The sequence below is a fragment of the Tamandua tetradactyla genome, chromosome 3 (genome assembly GCF_023851605.1).
Source record: "Tamandua tetradactyla isolate mTamTet1 chromosome 3, mTamTet1.pri, whole genome shotgun sequence".
NCBI classification, from domain to species: Eukaryota; Metazoa; Chordata; class Mammalia; order Pilosa; family Myrmecophagidae; genus Tamandua; species Tamandua tetradactyla.
In genome coordinates this window covers 129,737,645-129,757,376 of record NC_135329.1, presented here as the reverse complement: position 1 = coordinate 129,757,376, position 19,732 = coordinate 129,737,645, and the positions used below count along the sequence as shown (strand labels likewise).

At 41.7% G+C, this 19,732-nt stretch overlaps 2 protein-coding genes across 18 annotated transcripts in view; one reads left to right on the top strand and one right to left on the bottom strand.

The window, feature by feature from the left end:
• The window catches only part of WDSUB1 (WD repeat, sterile alpha motif and U-box domain containing 1), a 53,172-nt gene extending 51,891 nt beyond the window's left edge, over nt 1-1,281 (top strand). For all 7 annotated transcript variants that reach the window (XM_077153939.1, XM_077153936.1, XM_077153935.1 and 4 more), the window contains one exon: nt 847-1,281. In XM_077153939.1, the coding sequence (XP_077010054.1) occupies nt 847-1,004 (158 nt within the window). In that variant the 3' untranslated portion in view covers nt 1,005-1,281. The remainder of the gene's footprint in view (nt 1-846) is intronic.
• Nucleotides 1,282-3,210: 1,929 nt separating this feature from the next.
• Nucleotides 3,211-19,732, bottom strand: part of TANC1 (tetratricopeptide repeat, ankyrin repeat and coiled-coil containing 1) — a 267,329-nt gene continuing 250,807 nt past the window's right edge. For all 11 annotated transcript variants that reach the window (XM_077153922.1, XM_077153923.1, XM_077153928.1 and 8 more), the window contains 8 exons: nt 16,664-16,797; nt 14,934-15,057; nt 14,449-14,624; nt 12,549-12,681; nt 10,980-11,071; nt 7,802-7,948; nt 6,875-6,975; nt 3,211-6,205 (listed from right to left, as the gene is read on the bottom strand). In XM_077153922.1, the coding sequence (XP_077010037.1) occupies nt 4,783-6,205; nt 6,875-6,975; nt 7,802-7,948; nt 10,980-11,071; nt 12,549-12,681; nt 14,449-14,624; nt 14,934-15,057; nt 16,664-16,797 (2,330 nt within the window). In that variant the 3' untranslated portion in view covers nt 3,211-4,782. The remainder of the gene's footprint in view (nt 6,206-6,874; nt 6,976-7,801; nt 7,949-10,979; nt 11,072-12,548; nt 12,682-14,448; nt 14,625-14,933; nt 15,058-16,663; nt 16,798-19,732) is intronic.

Sequence of the window (19,732 nt, the reverse complement as noted above, 5' to 3'; positions counted from 1 at the left end):
ATTTGTAGAGAATTTTCAATAAAGTTGATTGTAAATGTTTGGAAATGGAAAGAGCTGATGGTAGCGCATTATTGTGAGTGTAATTAACATTGCTGAATCATGTGTGCGATTGTGATTGAAAGCGGAAGTTTACTAGAAGGGAAGCTAAAGGATGAAACAGCATTGTAAAATAGAGTGAATGCTGTTGTGGATGAAGAAGGTACAAATAAATCAAAGTACAAATACAAGAACATTCCTCCATGAAGTAGAACAAATGTACATCCCTATTATGGGGTGTTCATAATAAGTGGTATATGGGAAAAATACACCTAATAGGTAACAGTAATATAATATTTTTTCATCAGTTGTAACAAAGGCACCAGACCAGTGCTAAGTTTCAATTATAGGAGAGTACAAAGGGTATGGAGATCTTCTTTTTGGAACAATGAAAATGTTCTAAAATTGATTGTGGTGATGAAAGCGCAGCTTTGTGACTATACCGAGCACCACTGATTGTACATTTTGGATGGAATGCATGATGTGTGATTAGACTGCTTTAAGAGAAAAGAATGAAGAATAAAATAAGTTATTTTTCTTATTATCACAGAGCATCAAGTGTTTATAATGACATTGTTTTAGGCATTTTGTGCTTCACAGACCACAGTCCATTGTGAATGTATCTTAGATGGTTGAATTTCAGGTACTGTGGTAGAGATGTGTAAGCAGTAAGTGTAAGACACGAATGCCACCTTAATCAGAATAAAAAAACTTCACAGTTGGAGTTTTTACACCAAACTCACTTTAGTAATCCTAACTTTTCTTTCATACATTTCAAATAATTTGTGTTTGTGGTTACTTCATTTTTAGATGGCTATTCATATGAAAAAGAAGCAATAAAAAACTGGATTGGCAAAAAGAAACGTACAAGTCCCATGACAAATCTTATTCTACCTTCAGTCGTGCTTACACCGAACAGGACTCTGAAAATGGCCATCAATCGATGGCTAGAGACACATCAAAAGTAAATTTGTTTATATTTTAGTGTTTATATTTTTCATTGATCTCATTTGAATGACTTAAAGGTAAATGTTAATCAGATATTATAAGAGCAAAACAGAGAAAGGTAAGCTTTCTTAATTCAGTTAACTATAAAAACTACTTACTGTCAATTTTCATTCTTTAAAAATGTGGACTAAATTAAATTGTACATCTAACCTCATTTTTACTCTTACTGTAAAAGCCTTTTTGTACTAGTGAAAAAAATTAAGCCATATAAAAATAAAGTTTTACTTTGACTTCAAATTGCAATGCCCACATTTATTCTTCAAATAAAGATTGCACAATCATTTAACAAGAAAAACTGGAAGTTTTTTGCTTAAAAAAATAAAAGATTGTCATAATCTTACAATATAACAGAAGTTTAACCCTAATTAATAGCCATTATTTGAACTCTTTGGAATTCTTCAGAAGAGAATTTCATTTGTAGCAAAATAAGTGTATAGTTGAGTAAATTTAGAAAATGACTTCAGACATGTTTAAAAAACAATTTTGTTGGAGTCTAAATTTGCAGGGTGGTAGTGATTTTTTTTTCTATTGTCTAAACCTAGGTACAAATTAAATGTAATAAATTATTATGAATTAGTCTGATTGACTTTACTAAAGTATATAAATAGCAAACTGTCCTTTGAGAATTTAGAATTTTTAACGTTCTCACGTATTATTCAAAGCTAGGGACCATACAAAGGCATTTTTATACAATAGCTTGATATTTAATATAGCACTCTTACAAGCAAGCATTCACTTAGAATAGAACTTCTCTAGTTCAGGAAGTTGAGGTTGTATTGAATTCTCACATACCTGTCAAAATTTGGATACTGGAATGGAAGCCATTAGTGTGAAATAATAGAAGCTTATTAGAACTAAACTGTAAAGACAACGGGGACCAACCACCTTGGCACAGAAGGAGTACTCACACATTTGTTAAAAATACATCATTCAATAAATCTAAAATTAGAATCTGTACATACCTTCCCCTAAAACTTGCATTGTAGTGTTAATTTGAAAACCCAGAAATAAAAGGAGGGGGGAGATATCTATATATTATAGCATTTACTCAGCCTTTTTCTATATTTTACAAACTTATAGCTGATATGCTATGTGTTCACAGCAAGGTGGAAAGCCCAGCTGCCACAGAAATCTCCAAAAATTTTTTCTTTATAAGTGGTGCTATATTACATTTCTCTCAACGTAATATATTTCTGAACTTTATCTCCGTTAGATAATAGCTACCCTTCTCAATTGATGATTCTAGGACAGCTTTTTTTTTTTTTCCAAACACATTCTTTCTTATTATAGAAGACAAAAAAGTTTGAGAAGGTTTTTTAGAAGGTACTTTTCTATTATATTCTAAACAGAAAGTAGGTTAAGGTAATTCTGACATTTAAGGAAAAAATTCGGAGCCCATTTTTTGATCAAATGTCTTATCTTTACTAAGAATTTATCAAAGCCATAACTTAATGCATAATAAATTCTGATAGTCACACTGGGTGCTTTAGAGGAAAAGTCACCCATCAGAGTTTTCCTTGTGTTTTATTTTTTAACCTTTAATTTAAATATACAGCTATAAAGAAGGATTAAAAATACTTAATTATGCTAATAATAGCAGTGACCAGACAATAGTAACCTGAAGTAATGACAGAGACTACCTAGGCTTAAGGTTCTAAATCAGAATTCTATCATCATGCGACCTGGTCTGAAGTTACTCTCATTCATACAGCTGTGAAACGGAAATACGTGGACAAAGACAATACACACCTTTAACTGAAACAATATAAATGTGAAGAGCCACCTGTCATGATAACACAATGGTCAGTGTTTAGCCAAAGTATTTGAGAGTTGCAGTATTAAAGTTATTTTGTTTGCCAGTAAAAACAAACACAAAGGTCTCTTGGAATAGCCGAGAAACAAAAGTATAGAATGCTTTTCTTAAAGGAAAATCTATTTCAGGAAAAAACTAATTTTGCCTTTGAATATTTTGGAATTTTTAGAAGCTATCACCCTTGTTTTTAAAGTATATAAAATGAAGTTAAATATGTATTTGGTAGCATTACCATAAAAATATGCTTTTCACTATTTTCTTTAGGGTAACAAGATCACCTAGAATTAAAGCAAGGCAAAGTTGTCATCCAGATATTCTCTACTTATTCGTTTTTTCATTTAATGCAAAACACATTCTATTAATAGTCTTTATTCCATATGGAAAAGTACAGTAGTTGTGCAGAAACAAAACTACATAACAAAAGATAAGACTTTCACAAATATTAAAGAAAACAATAAACAATAAATAAGCCATAGTAGTTATATGTAGACCTCATGAAAAGCTTATTTAAAAAATGGTAAAGCTGTCTGTACAAAGAACACTGTACACAAATGAAGAATGACACCAGAAGATTCCCATTCATACAGAACCCTAATGATGCTCACAGGAACTTCATTACAACCATTCATTTTTATAACATTCTGTAAATACAGAATTTCCTTCTCCCCAATTCTAGAAAATAATTTTCACATCCTGACATATAAAACCAGTATATTCCCACTGCTCTCAAACTAGCATCTTTCATATCCTCCAATAACACCATTTTCATAGAAAAATACCTGTAAACCAAGGTTCATTCCTGTACCTTATCTTTACAAATGAATAATACATCAGTTTGGACTTTAGCACCTCAAAGGTGTTCCGATAAACGAGATAAAGTGCCATTACTATGGTATACTGTTAACATGCCATAATAATATATCATTCAGTGCAATAACCAGCATGAATGAAGCTTACAAAGAACATGCAAAAAAAGACCGGATTTTTTTTTTTAGATTAACTACTTTGAAACAGTTATATTTACAATTCTGAATATCCAAATTAAATACTGTCCTTAAAGGACCTTGGAAGACTTGTTCCAGGAGTGCTATCATTGTCAAAAGCAGTTATGGAACCAGTTGAGAGCTAATTTATAAGTGCTACTAAGAATGCTGGTCTTTGTCTGCCTAAATCCAATTTGACCACCTATCTTGATTCCAAACGGCTTATACAGTTTCTAAATATCAATACACCTTGAAGGATGAATATAGTTTCCAGAAAGGTGCTATAAAAATATTATGAATAAGAATCATAATACTGAAATAAGTGTTTAATCCTCTTAAGGGAGCAATACTTGATGTTATATTTTGCTTAAAAAAAAACAGCTATATTAGTTTTATAGCCACACATATCCAGCTAGAAATCATTCGGATTTTAATTCAAATACATATATTTAATTGGGATTTAACTCAATGGAACTGTACTTTGAAAATTCCATCTTTTCCAGAGCATATCATCTGGATATTATGCCATGACTTAAACTCATCACTCTAACAATAGACATTTATATTCTCTAAGTATTATGATCTTATCACACAGCAAAGGCTAAGAGAAAAGTAATAGAAACCAAATAATTTCATAAGAAAAGCAGGAATAAATGTCTTGGCTGTCTTAAAATTTTAAACTTGATAGGCACAGCTAATAGTAGTTTGTATTAATCTCTTTAATTCTGGTTAGCAATCTTAATTATGGTGACTTCTAGCTATTTCATGAAGTGGTTTTAACCTACATTTTAACATACCAATGGTATCAGCTCCACCCCAGAGGAAAAAAGAAAAAAATATATGGCTAAAAATTTTTTTCTGATGAAAAACCATTTAATTATGATTTAACACCAAGAACCAATTGCTATTTTCCAAATTGTACAAATGGGTCTCTCTTAAGGCTCACACGTTTGATTCTATGAAAGACCGCTTTGGTTTCGCTGAAGTGAGGTGACTCCTGTGGGCTTCACTGCTGACATGAGGCTGCTGTTTAGAGATACTTTCCTGAAACAGATGAGAAACAGTTATCCTGTTGTCCTGACAGTGGACAGGAATTTGACACTTCTTTTCTTCTAGTTCCTTCACCTGTGCCCCATTGTGGACACTTCCACCCAGAGTGGAAACAGAACAGGCTTTGGCTTGGTTATTATAACCCCCTACTTGTTTAAGTGGAGGCTTCTCAGAGTTTGAGGACTGCAGGCCAGCTGCAGAAGATGTCAGCAGCCCCTCTGACACCTGACAGTGCCAGGTGCGGCCTGGAGGATTGCTCTGTTGCTGGAACCTTGCCGTCTTATCCATGATGCCCATGAATGGGGTGTTGCGTGGCCTGTGGTCAGCTGTACCACTCTGAAGCTGGGTAACAACTTTGTCTTTAATCCGAGCATCTGGTCCTTGGGCCTTGAAGCTGTCTGAAAAACTGCTGCTTGAAGTCAAACTACCCGCTGAACATGACATCTTCATGCTGCTAGATGGTGATCCAGAAGAGCCTGAGCCGGCAAGGGAAGCCGGGTGTCGCATGTCACTGCAACTCCCCAGCCCGCCTTGGTGTGGAGGGGAGGCTGCATCCCCAGCCAAAGCAGGGGACAGAAGCCTCTCTGCAGCTTTTATCTTGCTTGGCAGCGGATACGCAGCACCACTCTCACTGCGCAGCAGCTGGACATTCTGGCTGGAGCCCAGCCGGTCCCCGAAATGGCCAGAACTGGCCCCTACTGTGAAAGTACCAGTTCCCTCTAAATGCTGGGGTTTGGTACCAACAGGTATGGCAGGGATTCTACCTGGCATGGGACTTGGAGGAGGATTCTGAGGAGAGACCTGGATTTTTGTGCTACTGTTTCTCACACTAGCCTGTCCGGAACCGAGATGTTGGTTGGTTTTCACTATTTGAGCCTTCTTGGTGGGCTGCATAATCAGCCCTGGCTGAGCTACAGCCTCCCTCGGGGCCTTGCTGATTCCTGGCCTGTTCTGTGGTGATGCTGGCCTTACTTTGGACTGTAACCCTTCTTGAAGTGTTCGGATGTATGGAGAGGGGGCAGATGAGGAAGGCTGGGGCCTGGGGGTCAGGGAAATGGATTCTTCCTCTTGGGAAGTTTCTTCCTCTTCAGCCTCCTCAAGAAGAAAGTGGTCATTTAACCCAGGGGCCGGGGCATCCTCTTCATTATCTGAGTCATTGGGTGGAGCTTGTGGTGGGCACAGCTGTTTTTGCTGCTGGCTCCTCTGGAGTTGTTTGCATTCCTCTTCCACACGGGTCAAAAGCCTCCTGATTTCCTGATTGGTGGGACACAGTTTCACAGCTTCCCGCAGGTCAGCCAGAGCTGCTACAAATTGCCTTTATATCAAAACAAAAAATAATTACAAGCCATGTATAAACATGCTCTGATGTAACTTTTCATGCAATGACTATGCTAAAAGGAAAGAGAAGGTAGCTGAGGGAGATCTGAACACTTACTGTGGTGTCAGGACCTGTTTAACCAGCCTGGAGTTACTTAGCTAAGTGGTAGTACTGAATTTGAACCCATATCTGTGCGACTCTGTGGCCCCTGCTCTTTATAAATAACACTGGGCTGAGAGTGAGGACAGGCATAATTCACCAGGCACCAGAATCCTCTTTAGGTATCTTCACCATCCTCTCATCTTGTCCCCCTATAACTCAAAATTCTTAAAAGAGCTCCTCCCTCCCCTCGATTACTCTTAACATCTCTAGTTGGCTGTTTTCACTGATAAGAGGCACTAATCCAGAAACTTTATGATGCAGTAAGTCTCAATTGAAAGGGGACTGGGGGTAGGAATAGTTATTAAGATGTCAGGAAAACAGAAAAATTCAGCCATTGTTGATATTATCCACGACTGTTCTTGGAAGTTACTAATTTAGTACTTAAAGGGATGCAATACATTTCAGTGACACTTACGAAGCAGAACACCAAAAACTCAACTAGGTTTCATACCACAGAAATACCAAAAAGGCTTTTCTAGATATGCATCTAAACCCAGACGTTACCTGCTATTTCTCTTGGCTCTTGCCCTGGCATAATAGGCTTCATAGGACTTGGGTTTCAATTCAAGGGCCTTGGAAGCAAATTCTTCTGCCATGCCAAAGTCCTGGGGTCAATATTTAAACACATAGGTCAAAAGAAGTACTGAAACATGATTATACACAACTTTTCAACAGGAGCTTTCCTCTAAAGAGTAGCAGAGAAGTGGGATGTAACTGGAGAGAGATGAAGTGGCAAGGTAAGAAAGATCTGGGTTTTGTTTGTTTTCTTTTAAAGTTAGGAGATAATTTCAGCTTTTTGATTTTTTGTAAAAGAAAGATCTAGTAGAGAAGCAAAAATTGATGATTCAGGAGAAAAAAGAAAACAATGGTAAAAGAAGCCCACCGAAAGGCAAGAGGGGAGGGAAACTAGCACACCAGAGAGGTGTGAATGCTTCATTTACTTTAGTAGAAGAGAAGGCAGAATGTGGTTGTACAGATGCAGGTAGACTGCAGATTTGGTGATAGAAAGTTGGAGTAAAAAAAAAGAGGTCCTGGCATAGGCATACCCTCTGAGCAAACAATAAACAAAAGGCAGATCATAACAGACATTTATGGTGGACATTATGATGCCCTTTCCTTCTGAATCTGGGAATGGGGAACTCAGACCACATCAGCAATAAACTCGTGGGTGGAACAGCAGGTGCATTTGCTTCTTGTCATTGAAGGAGAAGAAAGTATACTTAGGTGCATTCTTTCAACATCTTGAGGGGGGTAATTACAATGATCAAATGATGATCATGGAAGAGAAGCAAATTCCCATATGCCATGTCCATATATAAATGTGCAAACAAATCAGATGGGAGGTCAATTTGGTCTGAAGAAGCATGTTTCATCACCATGAAAACACTCTATTGCTAAAAGATTGGAATGAAATAATGGGGCACAGCTTACATTTGTTTTTCTTCGACAGCGAGACAAATTGAGATAGAGGGAAACTCTTAGTTCATTGAAAGGTCTCATGTCTTCTCCAAATCCTTCTCGAGGAAACTTCCTTAATGCATACTGGTACCTCTGGGCTGCTTCTTTCATCTTCCCTTTCTAGAATTCAAAAGTCACAGAAATGTATTCTTTCTCAGTGACTCCAAGATGAATAAGCTCCTACACCCTGACGGCCTTGGAGAGGTTATTTCCACACACAAAATTATTATAGCATATTCAAAAATAACCAAATTGCTAAATGACACTGTAGCAACTGGTACACGAGCCAGTCAGAACACATTCCAGCTTCACTGTCCTTACACACATCCAAGGACATGTCATTACACACAGTGAAAAAAAAACCATGGTTTTAAAATAAATGGTTTGTACACTGCTAAACTGATAACTATTGATTTTAAATACATTAGATTATCTTCTCTGTATATTTTAGTTTTTTTTATGAAGGTTCTGTCATCTGATGATAACAACGCAAAACATAGTAAGAATCAGATTTAAAAAATGATGTATCTACAGTAAGAAGAGTCTTGTGGATATATCTAGAGCTTGCTGTAGAATAATTTTTCTTAAGAGGAACTAAAGCGCTGGCGTTAAAAATCAAAACAGCACCACACATCATTTTCAAGGCTAAAGAAATTCATTTTCTCAGTCAGTTCTACTGCACAGCAGGTATGAAGCCTGATGAAAATGGCTTGATATTTCTGACATAATTGCCTACCCAAACTTTGTAATAAAACCACTTCAAAGCCACAACGATACACACTCTGAACTCAATTTCAAACCAATTCTAAGCCTGGAACCCTGCTGGGTCATGCTGTATATGTCTACTTATTTGTTGTTATTACAAAAAAAGGAGAAAACCTAAAACATGGCAAGTACAGCAGCCTCACAGTTAAAAGGACTAAAATGGTCATATGTATTTTTTCATAATCTAATATTAATTCTGTTTAATCACTGACCTGGAAAGAATGGTATTCTTATAAATGACCTAAGCATCTGTCTAAACCAGGGATTGGCAAACTATGGCCTGTGCACAGTTTAATAGGTGCAGCCTTATTAGAGCACAGCCACACCCATTCCTTATGCACCATAAAGGCAGAACTGAGTAGCTATGATAGAGAATGTACAGCCTAAAATATTTACTATCTGATCCTTTCCAGAAAAATCTTCCAACTTCTGATGTAAATAGATGACTTATTTTGAGAAATCTACTTTAAATGTCAAATGCATTGATATGTAAATCATTTCCAATGATTGATTTGTAAATCATTTCGCTTACTCAAGAAAATGGAAAAAAAATTAATTCATTCTTGAATAACTGAGTCATATACATTACTTGACCCTCTTAAGTGAAAATATCTCTAGCAATTCTGTAAGTGTATAGATACTGAGAACACAATAATAAAGGCATAGAGTAATGATCTTTTTCTTCTGGAAACATGTCCTGGGTATTCTCTATCCCATGTGTCTCATTGCTACATGCCACAAGCCCTGTGCACCCTGGGACTGCTGCCCTGTGCTGAGTACAGTGTGAGAGAATGTGAAAGGCTAAGAAATCTCCTGAATGAAGCACCAATTAAACCTGACGTGACTGCCTCCATGCCATGCCTTCACAGTTACAGCCTTGAGGATTATTTCAGAAAAACTGTTCTCAAACACAAAGAGAAGCACTTTCTAACCTCTGAAGATTCTGCCTATCTGGCTAAGTGGCCAGGTTAGGATCTGTAGAAATTTCTATTAAAACTAAGTTATGTGACAAATTTAAAATGTTTTTGCATGAAGAACAAAGGAATGTCAATAATGTAGGGCGTTGAAAACAGATGGTAATTCATATTTTAAAACTTTAACTTATGTGTGAGACTAAAGCAAAAACTGTTAATTTGGTACAAAATTTATATTTTGATTAGTGCATTTCCTAATATAACTTATGTGACAACTTAACTGATGAGCCCATAAGTACATGGAACCTTGAGTAGGGCATGAGATTTTGCAGGTTTGTCCAGAGTGATGCCCTGATAAATCCTAGAGTGATTTGAACAGTGAATAAAAAAGTATTTGCAAAGTCCCCTTGGGAGAATGGTGAGAAAGGGAGAAATTTCAACTTTCCCAAGTGGAGAATTCTTGATATTCTCACAAGCAGTGGGGACACCCAAAGCAATAGGCTGAGCCCCCAATCTTGGGGTTTGTTCATATGAAACTTAACCCAACAAGGATAAGCTAATCCTACTTGAAATTAGGCCTAAGAGTCACCCACAAGAGAACCTCTTTTGTTGCTCAGATGGCCTCTCTCTCTCAGCCAACATGACAGGTAAACTCACTGCCCTCCTCCTCTCTATGTGGGACACGACTCACAGGGGTGTGGACCTTCCTGGCAATGTGGGACAGAAATCCTAGAATGAGCTGGGACTCAGCATCAAGGGATTGAGAAAACCTTCTCCATCAAAAGGGGGAAGGGCGAAATGAGACAAAATAAGGTGTCAATGGCTGAAAGATTCCAAACAGAGTCGAGAGGTTATCATGGAGATTATTCTTATGCATTATATAGATATCACCTTTTTTTAAGGTGTAATGGAGAGGCTGGAGGGAACTACCTGAATATGTAGAGCTGTGTTCCTGTAGCCACGTTTCTTGAAGATGATTGTATAATGATACAGCTTTCACAGTGTGACTGTGTGATTGTGAAAACCTTGTATCTGATGCTCCTTTTACTTACCTTATTGACAGATGAGTAAAACATATGGATTAAAAATAAATAATAGGGGGGACAAATGTCAAAATAAATTTAGTAGACTGAAATCCTGGTGATCGGTGAGGGGGAGAGGGGATATGGTATTTATGAATTTTTTTCTTTTTTATTATTTTTCTGGATTGATGCAAATGTTCTGAGAGATGATTATGGTGATTAATATACAACTATGTGATGATATTATGAGTTATTGTTTATATACCAAGGACAGAATGATCATATAGTAAGAATGTTCATGGTTTGTATGTTATGTTTAAAAAATAAAAAAATAAAAAAAAAAAACAAAGTTACATGTATTCTGTGCAGTAAGTAGCATAGTGATGTCCATAAATACAAAAATAATAAGTAGTCATTTACAAAATCATAGAAGAGGGCAATACCACTTACTTTATACATCACATTTCCTTCCTCCATTAATTTCTGTAAAAGTATAATCAAAATATCAGGTTTGGAAGTGGCCATCGCCCAAGCAGCATTTCCTGCAAAATAAACATGCACTCAGAGGTACTTCAGAAGTCTCAGGAGGAAAAGAGTTCAATTCTTCTGAGGCCCCATCACAGCTCAACATCACAAACAACAGACACCCAAGTGCAGCAGACCTGTGTGCTTCTCCAGCTTCCAGACAACAATATAATAAAGGAAAGGGGCAGGACGCCAGTGAGAGCTGGGTTAGCTTCTCATCTGCCTTACGCTCATCTAGGCACTTAGGAGGGAATGGTGCCTAACACAGATACGCTGCTGGTCTTCCAGTGAGAGAAGTCTTGGGAAACAAAGGCACCAGAGCAGCCACAACCTACCCCTTCCTTGAGGATGGGTGGGTTGGGGTGATCTATTAAACAAGAACTTCAGAATGGGCTCATTAGTTCCCCTTAGAGTCCATCACCACGGTGGCAAGTGGAGGCGTATGTTCTTAGCATCCTCTTAGATTTTCTTGTACTCTCCTGCACGACCTACCATTGAAATTGACTCTGAAGATTTCTTAGCTCCCTCTGGCCCTTCTCTCTTCACCTCCACTCATGCTCTGGGTCATCCCTGCTCGTGTCTATATTCTACATCCTATAGCCTACATCGTGGCCCCAACCCTCTTTCTATCCCTCATCTGGATACATGGGACAGTATTTGGAGTAGCATGCTTGAGAAAACGGGCTCTGGACTCGGACTCCTTAAGCTCAAACCCCGGCTCTACCACTAACTAAGTATGACCCTGGGGAAGCCATTTGACCTCTTTGTGCCTGGGAGTTCTCATGTATAAAACGATGGCATTCTCACACTGCCTCTTTCCAGAGTTGTGGTAAAGATGAAATAAGTAAAAATGTGAAAATGCTGGGGATAGTTCCTGGCCCCATTAGCTGCTCAATATTAGCTAATATTCTCCTTGCAGTCTCCTGACCAGAACTGCTCTTGGCCAGGTGGCCTGCATATTATACCAAAAGAGGGCCCCTCTAGTGCTCTTTTCTCAATACATACTGTATGGAGTTTTATGCTCCAACATGCCACTGGAAGAGGCTCCCCACTCAGCCCCGCACACATTATCCTCAAGTAACCCCCCATCTCATCTGCATCAATCACAAGACAGTTCTGTCACCCAACATACTAAGATTACAATTTCTCTACCCAGCTAATTCTGATTACTCTAGAATAGTGGCTCTTAACCTCGGCTGCTCATTAGAATCGCCCCGGGGGAGGCTTTCCTGCTGCTTGGCCCCACCCCAAAGAGGGAAACTGAACAGCTCCGTGGTATGGATTCTAGTCTGCCTGGCATTGTCAGCCTCTGCTTTCTACCCACGCTGTCAATTATAGCATGTGCATTTAGGATGATTTAGATATAAAAATCTTCAAATATCTGACATTTTAATTCTTAACCTGGGAGCAGGTAAGTATTTACACTTCCTAATGTACTTCAAAATCTGGAGCTAACCTCTCTCTCCCTACTAAACTGAGGTGGAATTTACTGACCTAGTTTGGCTCCTTTTCTCAGTAGTGCCACCACTACAGATGTATTTCGACAACCAATGGCTCTGTCCAAGGGACGCATACCGCTGTGGTCCACGTGCTCGATCACGGCTCCCTTCTCCACCAGGTACAGCACCTGCGGGGGGGCAGAGTCTGAGGGGCAGCACCCAGCAGGGGTACTGGAGTTCGCTCACCTCCAAGTTCTGGTTTGGGGTGGGCAGTGTTGGCTTTACTCTTATTTCAGAAACATCTAACCATGAAGTTGACACAAAACAGAGAAGAGCTAGAGTCCATACCTAATACGGCTCAGTTACAGTGACTTTGGTATCAGTCATGAAGAAGGCAGGGGGAGGATCCCAGGGAGAGGTGTGCTAGGAGCCGACCACAGGAGACAGTCACCTCTCCGTCTCCAGTTAACCAGGAGGCAGACGTTGGCAACGTGCTCTAGCACTGGCCAGCCACACCAATGGCACCCGAGAAATGCTCAGATAACACAGCCTGGGCACAACAAGCTGGGAAGAGCAGCAGCGTGGGACGAGGCATTCCTGAGTCTAATTTTCTTCAAGGCTTAGGAAAGAGAACTGAAGAACACCAGGACTATAAATCTGGCAAGTTTCAGACCATGGTAAAAAGACTAACTTGATGTGAGTATAGAGCTCGTCACTTGGACAAAACCAAGAACAACAGGAAAAACTATTCTGGACACTTAAAATAACTCCATTTACTGGAAAACAAGCCTGTTGCCAGTTTAGGTTTTCTTTTAAACTTATAATCAGCAACTTTTAAACTTATTATTTAGAAAACAGTAGATATATTAAAAAGTAGAACTATAATGAATTCCCAAGTAACCATCACTGACGCACTACAGTTGAGCAGCGTGCCAACATGTCAATTTAAATTTTTATGTGCATATGACAGGATGTGCCTTGTCTCAGTCCGCCAGCTATTCATGTTAACCTCAGGACGCTAAGCCCCTTCACGCTTCCCTAACATTATGAACCACGGAATTTGCTAAGGCAAGAATAACCTGAAAAATAAAAACATGTTGATAGGCGAGATTTAGTTAAATATTCATTTTTGAAAAATTGATGCAAAGTACAGTTTACAAGGTTGAGAAGCTGACAACATCTACCTCTAACACTGCTGCCTTCTAAGGGCACCAAGGCCCAGAGGCCCAGGGGGTGGCTTCTGCTCCACGGTCTGAGCTTCCAGGAGCACAGCCCTGTCTCTTTAGCTCATCTTCACATTAGACACATGTAACTACTCACAAATGCAGTGACTGACTACATTTAAGTAACTGACTATTTCTCTAGCACCTGCTGGGTGCCTGGGATGTGGTTCATGATAAAAACATTTTTTTTGCCCTGAAAGACATTTTGTCTTGGTTATTAAAGTTTTATCCCCTCACACCTTGATTAGATGTAGGCATTTGGCAAAGAGATGAAGATGCCTCTGAAGCGTTTTATATTATTTTAGACAATGCCATATCAACTTTAAACAAACCAATGAGTACATTACATCAGTAATCATATTTTTCACATCTACATATCTATATAAAAGTGATCATGTTCGATGATCTCTCCAGGAGCCATTTTTATATGGATTTCTATGAGAACACAAAACCACACGTGCAAGTATGTACACACATTCATTATATGTGCTGCTGTATATGCAATTTATAATATGTACTTTTTTAACTTTTAAGAGTTAGAATCTTTATTAGTGAGTTCTGGAATAGATTATATATCATAGAATTAGAGGAAAATGAGAGACAATCCCCCACCGCCCCAGCCCCACACACCACACTCAGGCACAAATGGTCCGGAAATGGTTCAGTTCTCGGAGCTTCTTTGTGACACTGGCACGGGTCAGGTGGGGGAGGAGAGCACCCGCGGGTACACACCGTGTCCGCGTCGCCGTAGAACGCCGCCAGGTCCAAGGGGGTACGGCCGTTCTTGTCCATCTGGTCTATCACGGCTCCCTCCTCAACCAGATGCTGGACCACTGACCTGTGACCTTTCAGACAAGCCCAGCTTAACGCGGACAGACCCTCTTTGTCCAGAGAAGAAAGAGTAGCACCTGAAAAGAAAAGCCCATTCCCAGAACATGAACCTTGTGAGAAAAATGAAGCCGATGGTTTCTCACCCACCATTACCCAACCTGGGCCGGGCACCCATCGAGTGCTGGGGCCTCTGAAGCAGATGCAAAAGGGGTGCTGCGGATGCTGGGCAGTGGGCACAAGGGGGCTCACTGTCGAGTCTCTCTTTCAGAGTATGTTAGATTATTTTAGTAACGGAAAGATTTGAATCAGAAAGTACTAAATGGATCTACCAAAACACTTTTCTTTGACTATACAACCAAAATGCATGTCGGGGCCCAGGCGCTGACCTTTCGAAAGGAGAAATTCCACCGTGCTCAAGTGCCCTTCACAGGCAGCCACCATGAGAGGTGTCCGACCCTGCTTGTCACTTAGGTTCACATCGCAACCGTGTTCCAAGAGCAACCTAACAATCTGAAAGAAATACTTGGAATTACAATCATCCCACTGCATTATAAACAAACCATGATCAGGTTTCTCTGACTTTAAAGTAAAATGACTCTCTTCTTTTAAAAACCCCTCTAGTTTTGTGATCCATGGAAACTGTAAAATCTTTCTACTGTAGTCCTTTGCACAGGACTCGCTCTAACTTACCCATTACCAGATCTACAAAACATGCACATACCAGGCAGGAAGTGTACATTTGGGGAGAAATGCCCGTCACAATCTGGCAATGAAAACACAACCACAGCAGAGGAAATGGGAAGCACTGCTCAGAGGTGAGCAAGGGTCATTTGGGGCCCAGACTGGAGCTGAAGCTCAGTAACTGCAGGGGAAAGAAATTGAGGGTGGGATGGGGGGAAACACAGGGAAAAAAAATCCACCCATCCACACCAAGCAGCCTCAGGGCGTGGTGAATGGCTTGACCTTCACAGAGGGCATTTTTAGCAAATCTTCCTGGAAGAGATGCCTCGCCTCAGAAACCTGTGTCTAAACACTACAAGGTGCAAGGTTGGGAGAAACAAAGATTCAGAAGCCTGTCTCCTATAGTGGGGGCCCAGTTTCTCTCTCTGGCGTATTATTTGTTATATTGCCCCCCAAGAATAGATGATGGAACACCCCCATTCCCATTAATTTTTTTTCTTTTTTTGGCATGGGCAGGCACCCAGAACTGAACCTAGGTCTCCTGCATGGCAGGCGAGAACTTTGCCACTGAACCACCATGGCCCGCCCCCCACTGATTTTTGATTCTCTATGCACTAGCAAATGCTTTCCAAACTTCCCTACCCCAGGAACACTGAGACCAGGAGACAGGTTTAGCTAGGGAATCATGAAGAAGCTGTGAGGTGACAGGTAGCTTAGGCACTATACCCCCTGGAATCACACTCTCGGAAACAAAGGAAAATTTCAAGAGGAAGGCCAAAATCTTGTGGGGAGCACCTAGAACTCCTATCGATGAAGCTGGTAGAAACTGAGAGAAACGTGATTCCACGGTGTGAACTTTGATCTAGGAAATCCATTCTATCATGGACTTATGTTGTAGCTTGCCAGACACAGGCTAAGTACAAGGTCACTGTTTACAAAATGAAGGATGAAATGAATGACTAAACAGCTGTTGGAAGACTCCTCTGCTCCCTTGAATTAAAGATAGCATGTCATTTAGAGTAAAAGAAAATCTGAAATCACACTGCTGGGGCAGAGAAAAAATGTGTCCTTTTCCAGAGTAGAAAAGAAAGGCTCTTCTCCCAACATCAACAACAACTGATGTGTTAGAACAAATCTCCCATGATCACAAAGGGAGTCACCCACTCCAAACCCCTCCCACGTATGTCAGGGCCATCGCAAGGTAAAAGGAGAGCAGCTGGGTGTCTCTGGCCTGTTCCTCAGTCTCAGCGGCTGCCTCTGCTATGTCGTCAAGTGTTTGCATTTTATTGAATGGTAATTTGATGGCAAAAGCAGAGCTACGAATGGGAAAACCACCACCAGGACTCTGAGCCCACAGGTGTCTCAAGGGAGACGGGCGAACGTGGACTCCACCTTTACACATTGTTTCTGGAGTATTCAGGGACCCACTTGGTACCTGCCAATGTCCCTGGCGTGCAGCACAAAACAAAGGCGGGACACCTCTTCTGTTCGTCCGAGACACGGCAGCCCCATGCCCCAGCACCAGCTCACAGACCTCCAGCTTCCCTCTTCCCGCAGCAGCAGTCAAGGCTAAAACAAAGTCAGAGGGGAGGAAGGAGCTGCTGTTAGCACGTATGGATTTAAAAAGGCCACAGATTTGTTGGCACTCTTCCACTGAGACACGGCGGGGTGGGGGGTGTCTATGGACCCTCCTGGCTTGAATCTGAGGGAGCTGTGTGACAACTCCGACCAGTAAAACAAAGTAGAAATGATGCTGTACCATTCTGTGTCCAGGTCCTAAGAGACAGACAGCTGCCACTCCCTCAGAACATTTTTTCTTGGAGTCCAGATGCCATGCTGTAAGGCCAAGCGGCCCTGCGGTGAGACCAGTTCCAGCTGCGCTCCAGGGGCAATCCAGTGTGGGAGCCATCCGGAAATGGATCTTCCAGACTGAGTTGAGCCATAGCAGCTAAAGCCGAGTGAGCAGAGGGCAGCCGTCCCCACCAGGCCTTACCCAAACGGCAGATTCATAAACCAATAAGGCCCCACCCCTCAGCCCCAGCAGGAGAGAACCAGAGCACAGTGCAACATAAACACAGAGATTACTACTATTGTCCAGTCTGACCTCTCACCTTAAAGGCATAAATTTCATTTAATACGAACTAACATAATTACTGAGGCAGTAAAAAGATTATCACAACACTCCTGTCTTTATGGAGCTCGGAACCTTAAGAGTTGGGATTCAGGATTAATAATAATATCAAGAAAGCCAAAAAGGGGAGGTGACTGGAGAAAGCCTCAAGCGCTGGGCAAACAGCCTGGCCCTTTTCCTACAGGCAGGGAGCTGCCTGGTGGTAGTCAGCTAGGGATGAAACAACATGACAGAAAGGGAGAGGGGACACAGAGTAAGGGTTCTCGTGATGCCCTCACATGGGTGACCATGCCTTCTCACTCCATGAACTGGCGATTCTCAAATTTGACGGGGAGGGGGCAGATAAGAAGACGCATGTCATGTAAATCACCGTCTAGAGGAAAGGACGGTAGTGGCTGCAGGGACATTCCAGGCCAGGACAAGGGGCTGTGAGAGGACAGGAAGGGCCTGAGAGGCAGGGATGGAAAATCCTCAGGACAGAGCATCTGAGACACACAGACAGAAGGAAAGAGGCAGGATGAGCTGTTCTGTTTCACCTGCCAGCCGTGAACCTACAAATTTTCAGCTTCAAGGACACATCAAGTGTTCCTGCAAATCAGTAAGTCGGGCAGGCAGCATGGTGTGGACATGGGCAAAACATGGGAATAGGCCCTTCACAAAAAGTGAAATCCAAATGCTAGCGAACTTATGAAAAGTGCCCAATGTCCTTATTAAGCAGGATAACTGAGAAGAGGAAGCAGAGCCACGGGAATCACCAACCACTGCTGGGGGCACTGAAAACCAGACCACATGCTCTGGCAATGACACTGCGTCATAAAGTGGAAGGTGCACCTGTCCTACAACCCACTGACAGCAATGTCAATTGTAGGCATGCACTCTGGAGCAACTCTTGCTGAAATGCACTGAGATCCTGTACAGCAAGGGCTAAGGCAGCCTAAAACCACAAATAGGAGAATACATCGATTAATTGTGGGTCAGTTCAACAATGCACTACTACACAGCAATGAAGATAAATGCCATGCAGCTAAGCACAACAGAATGGGTCAGTCCTCAAACTTGAATAATTCAGAGAAATAAAGCACGAAAGAATACACACGGTGTGACTTCATTCATACAGAGCTCGAAATAGGGTACTGCTGCAGCAGGCCTGGGCTAGCCCAAAATGTGGGCCTCCTTTTAGAAAACGCAGGGCCTGCATCAGCTGCACTCCTCAGGGGCAGCCCCGGGAAGCAGCAACCAAGATGGGGAGCAGAATGCCCAAGAGAGTGGACGGATTTCCATGCATGCCTAGGCATGCCTGTCCTCCATCTCTGGACCCAGAGCTGCACCTACTGCAACCTTCAGCGAGCTTGGCCATGCATGGCCCAGGTACCAGACACTCGACAAGATGTAAATCTGACACCAGGGCCTGATCTACTGGTGACAAACAGTAGTTCCTCTGAGAAACAAAGTCTCCACAGACCAGCAGAGAGGCAGGGTTGGTGAGGATGGCAACTTCACCTCGACGTGTCATGGAGAGGCCCTGCCCCTGCCCTAAAATCGCCTGAGCCCCATTCTAATCTGAGGGGCAGAGGCTTTCTCAGCTGGGAAAGTGAGGAGGAAGGGGGGACCCAGGAATGAACATGCCGCCCACCAAGAGGTGTACTTGTGAGGACTTAAGGAGGGGAGGGCCAGGCCCAGGGGGCGGCGGGAGAGCAAAGGTTCTCACTTCCAGAAGGGCGGCTTCTTGTCCTTAGTCCCTCTAAGGCAAAGAGTGGGGCCCTGGGAAAGCCCATTCCAATTCCTTCCCATCAGAATGATGATGCTCCGATTTAAGAAGGTGGGCTCAGGGCACTTGGAGATGCGTGATCCGGATCAATCTGAACATGAGCCCCCATCTGGACCTGCTGCTCCCTCACCACTCTCCTGCAGTCAGGGAACAAGCCTCCCTCCTCCCCTCCTTGGAGCCATCTCTGAGGAGCAGGGGAGCCCCTGCTGAGACGGGCCCGCATGGAGCAGGATGCCACGGGGAGGAAGGAAGTACGGCTCATCCACTTGACAAGTCCAAGCAGTCCATTCACCCTAATCTTCTCTTTTATTTGGCAAACAAGTTTCCTCCACTTTATAAATGGGGCTTTAAAATTAGGATTTCTGTTGCAGCTGCTGCTGAATTTTTGCAACACCAGCACATCAGAAATGACAGCCCTGTACTAAAAATAGGAGCTGTATTTACGGAGCCGGCAGAGAAGCCAGAAGCTGGAGCAGCTGGCAAGCGGACAAGGGCGCCGCCCAGGGCCTGGGAGGTTGGATTTCTCCTCCTCCTTTTCATTACAGCCTAACTTAGGGTATATTTGGGAGCTGACTTCTTTTTGAGGTGATTAACAGCCATAAGCA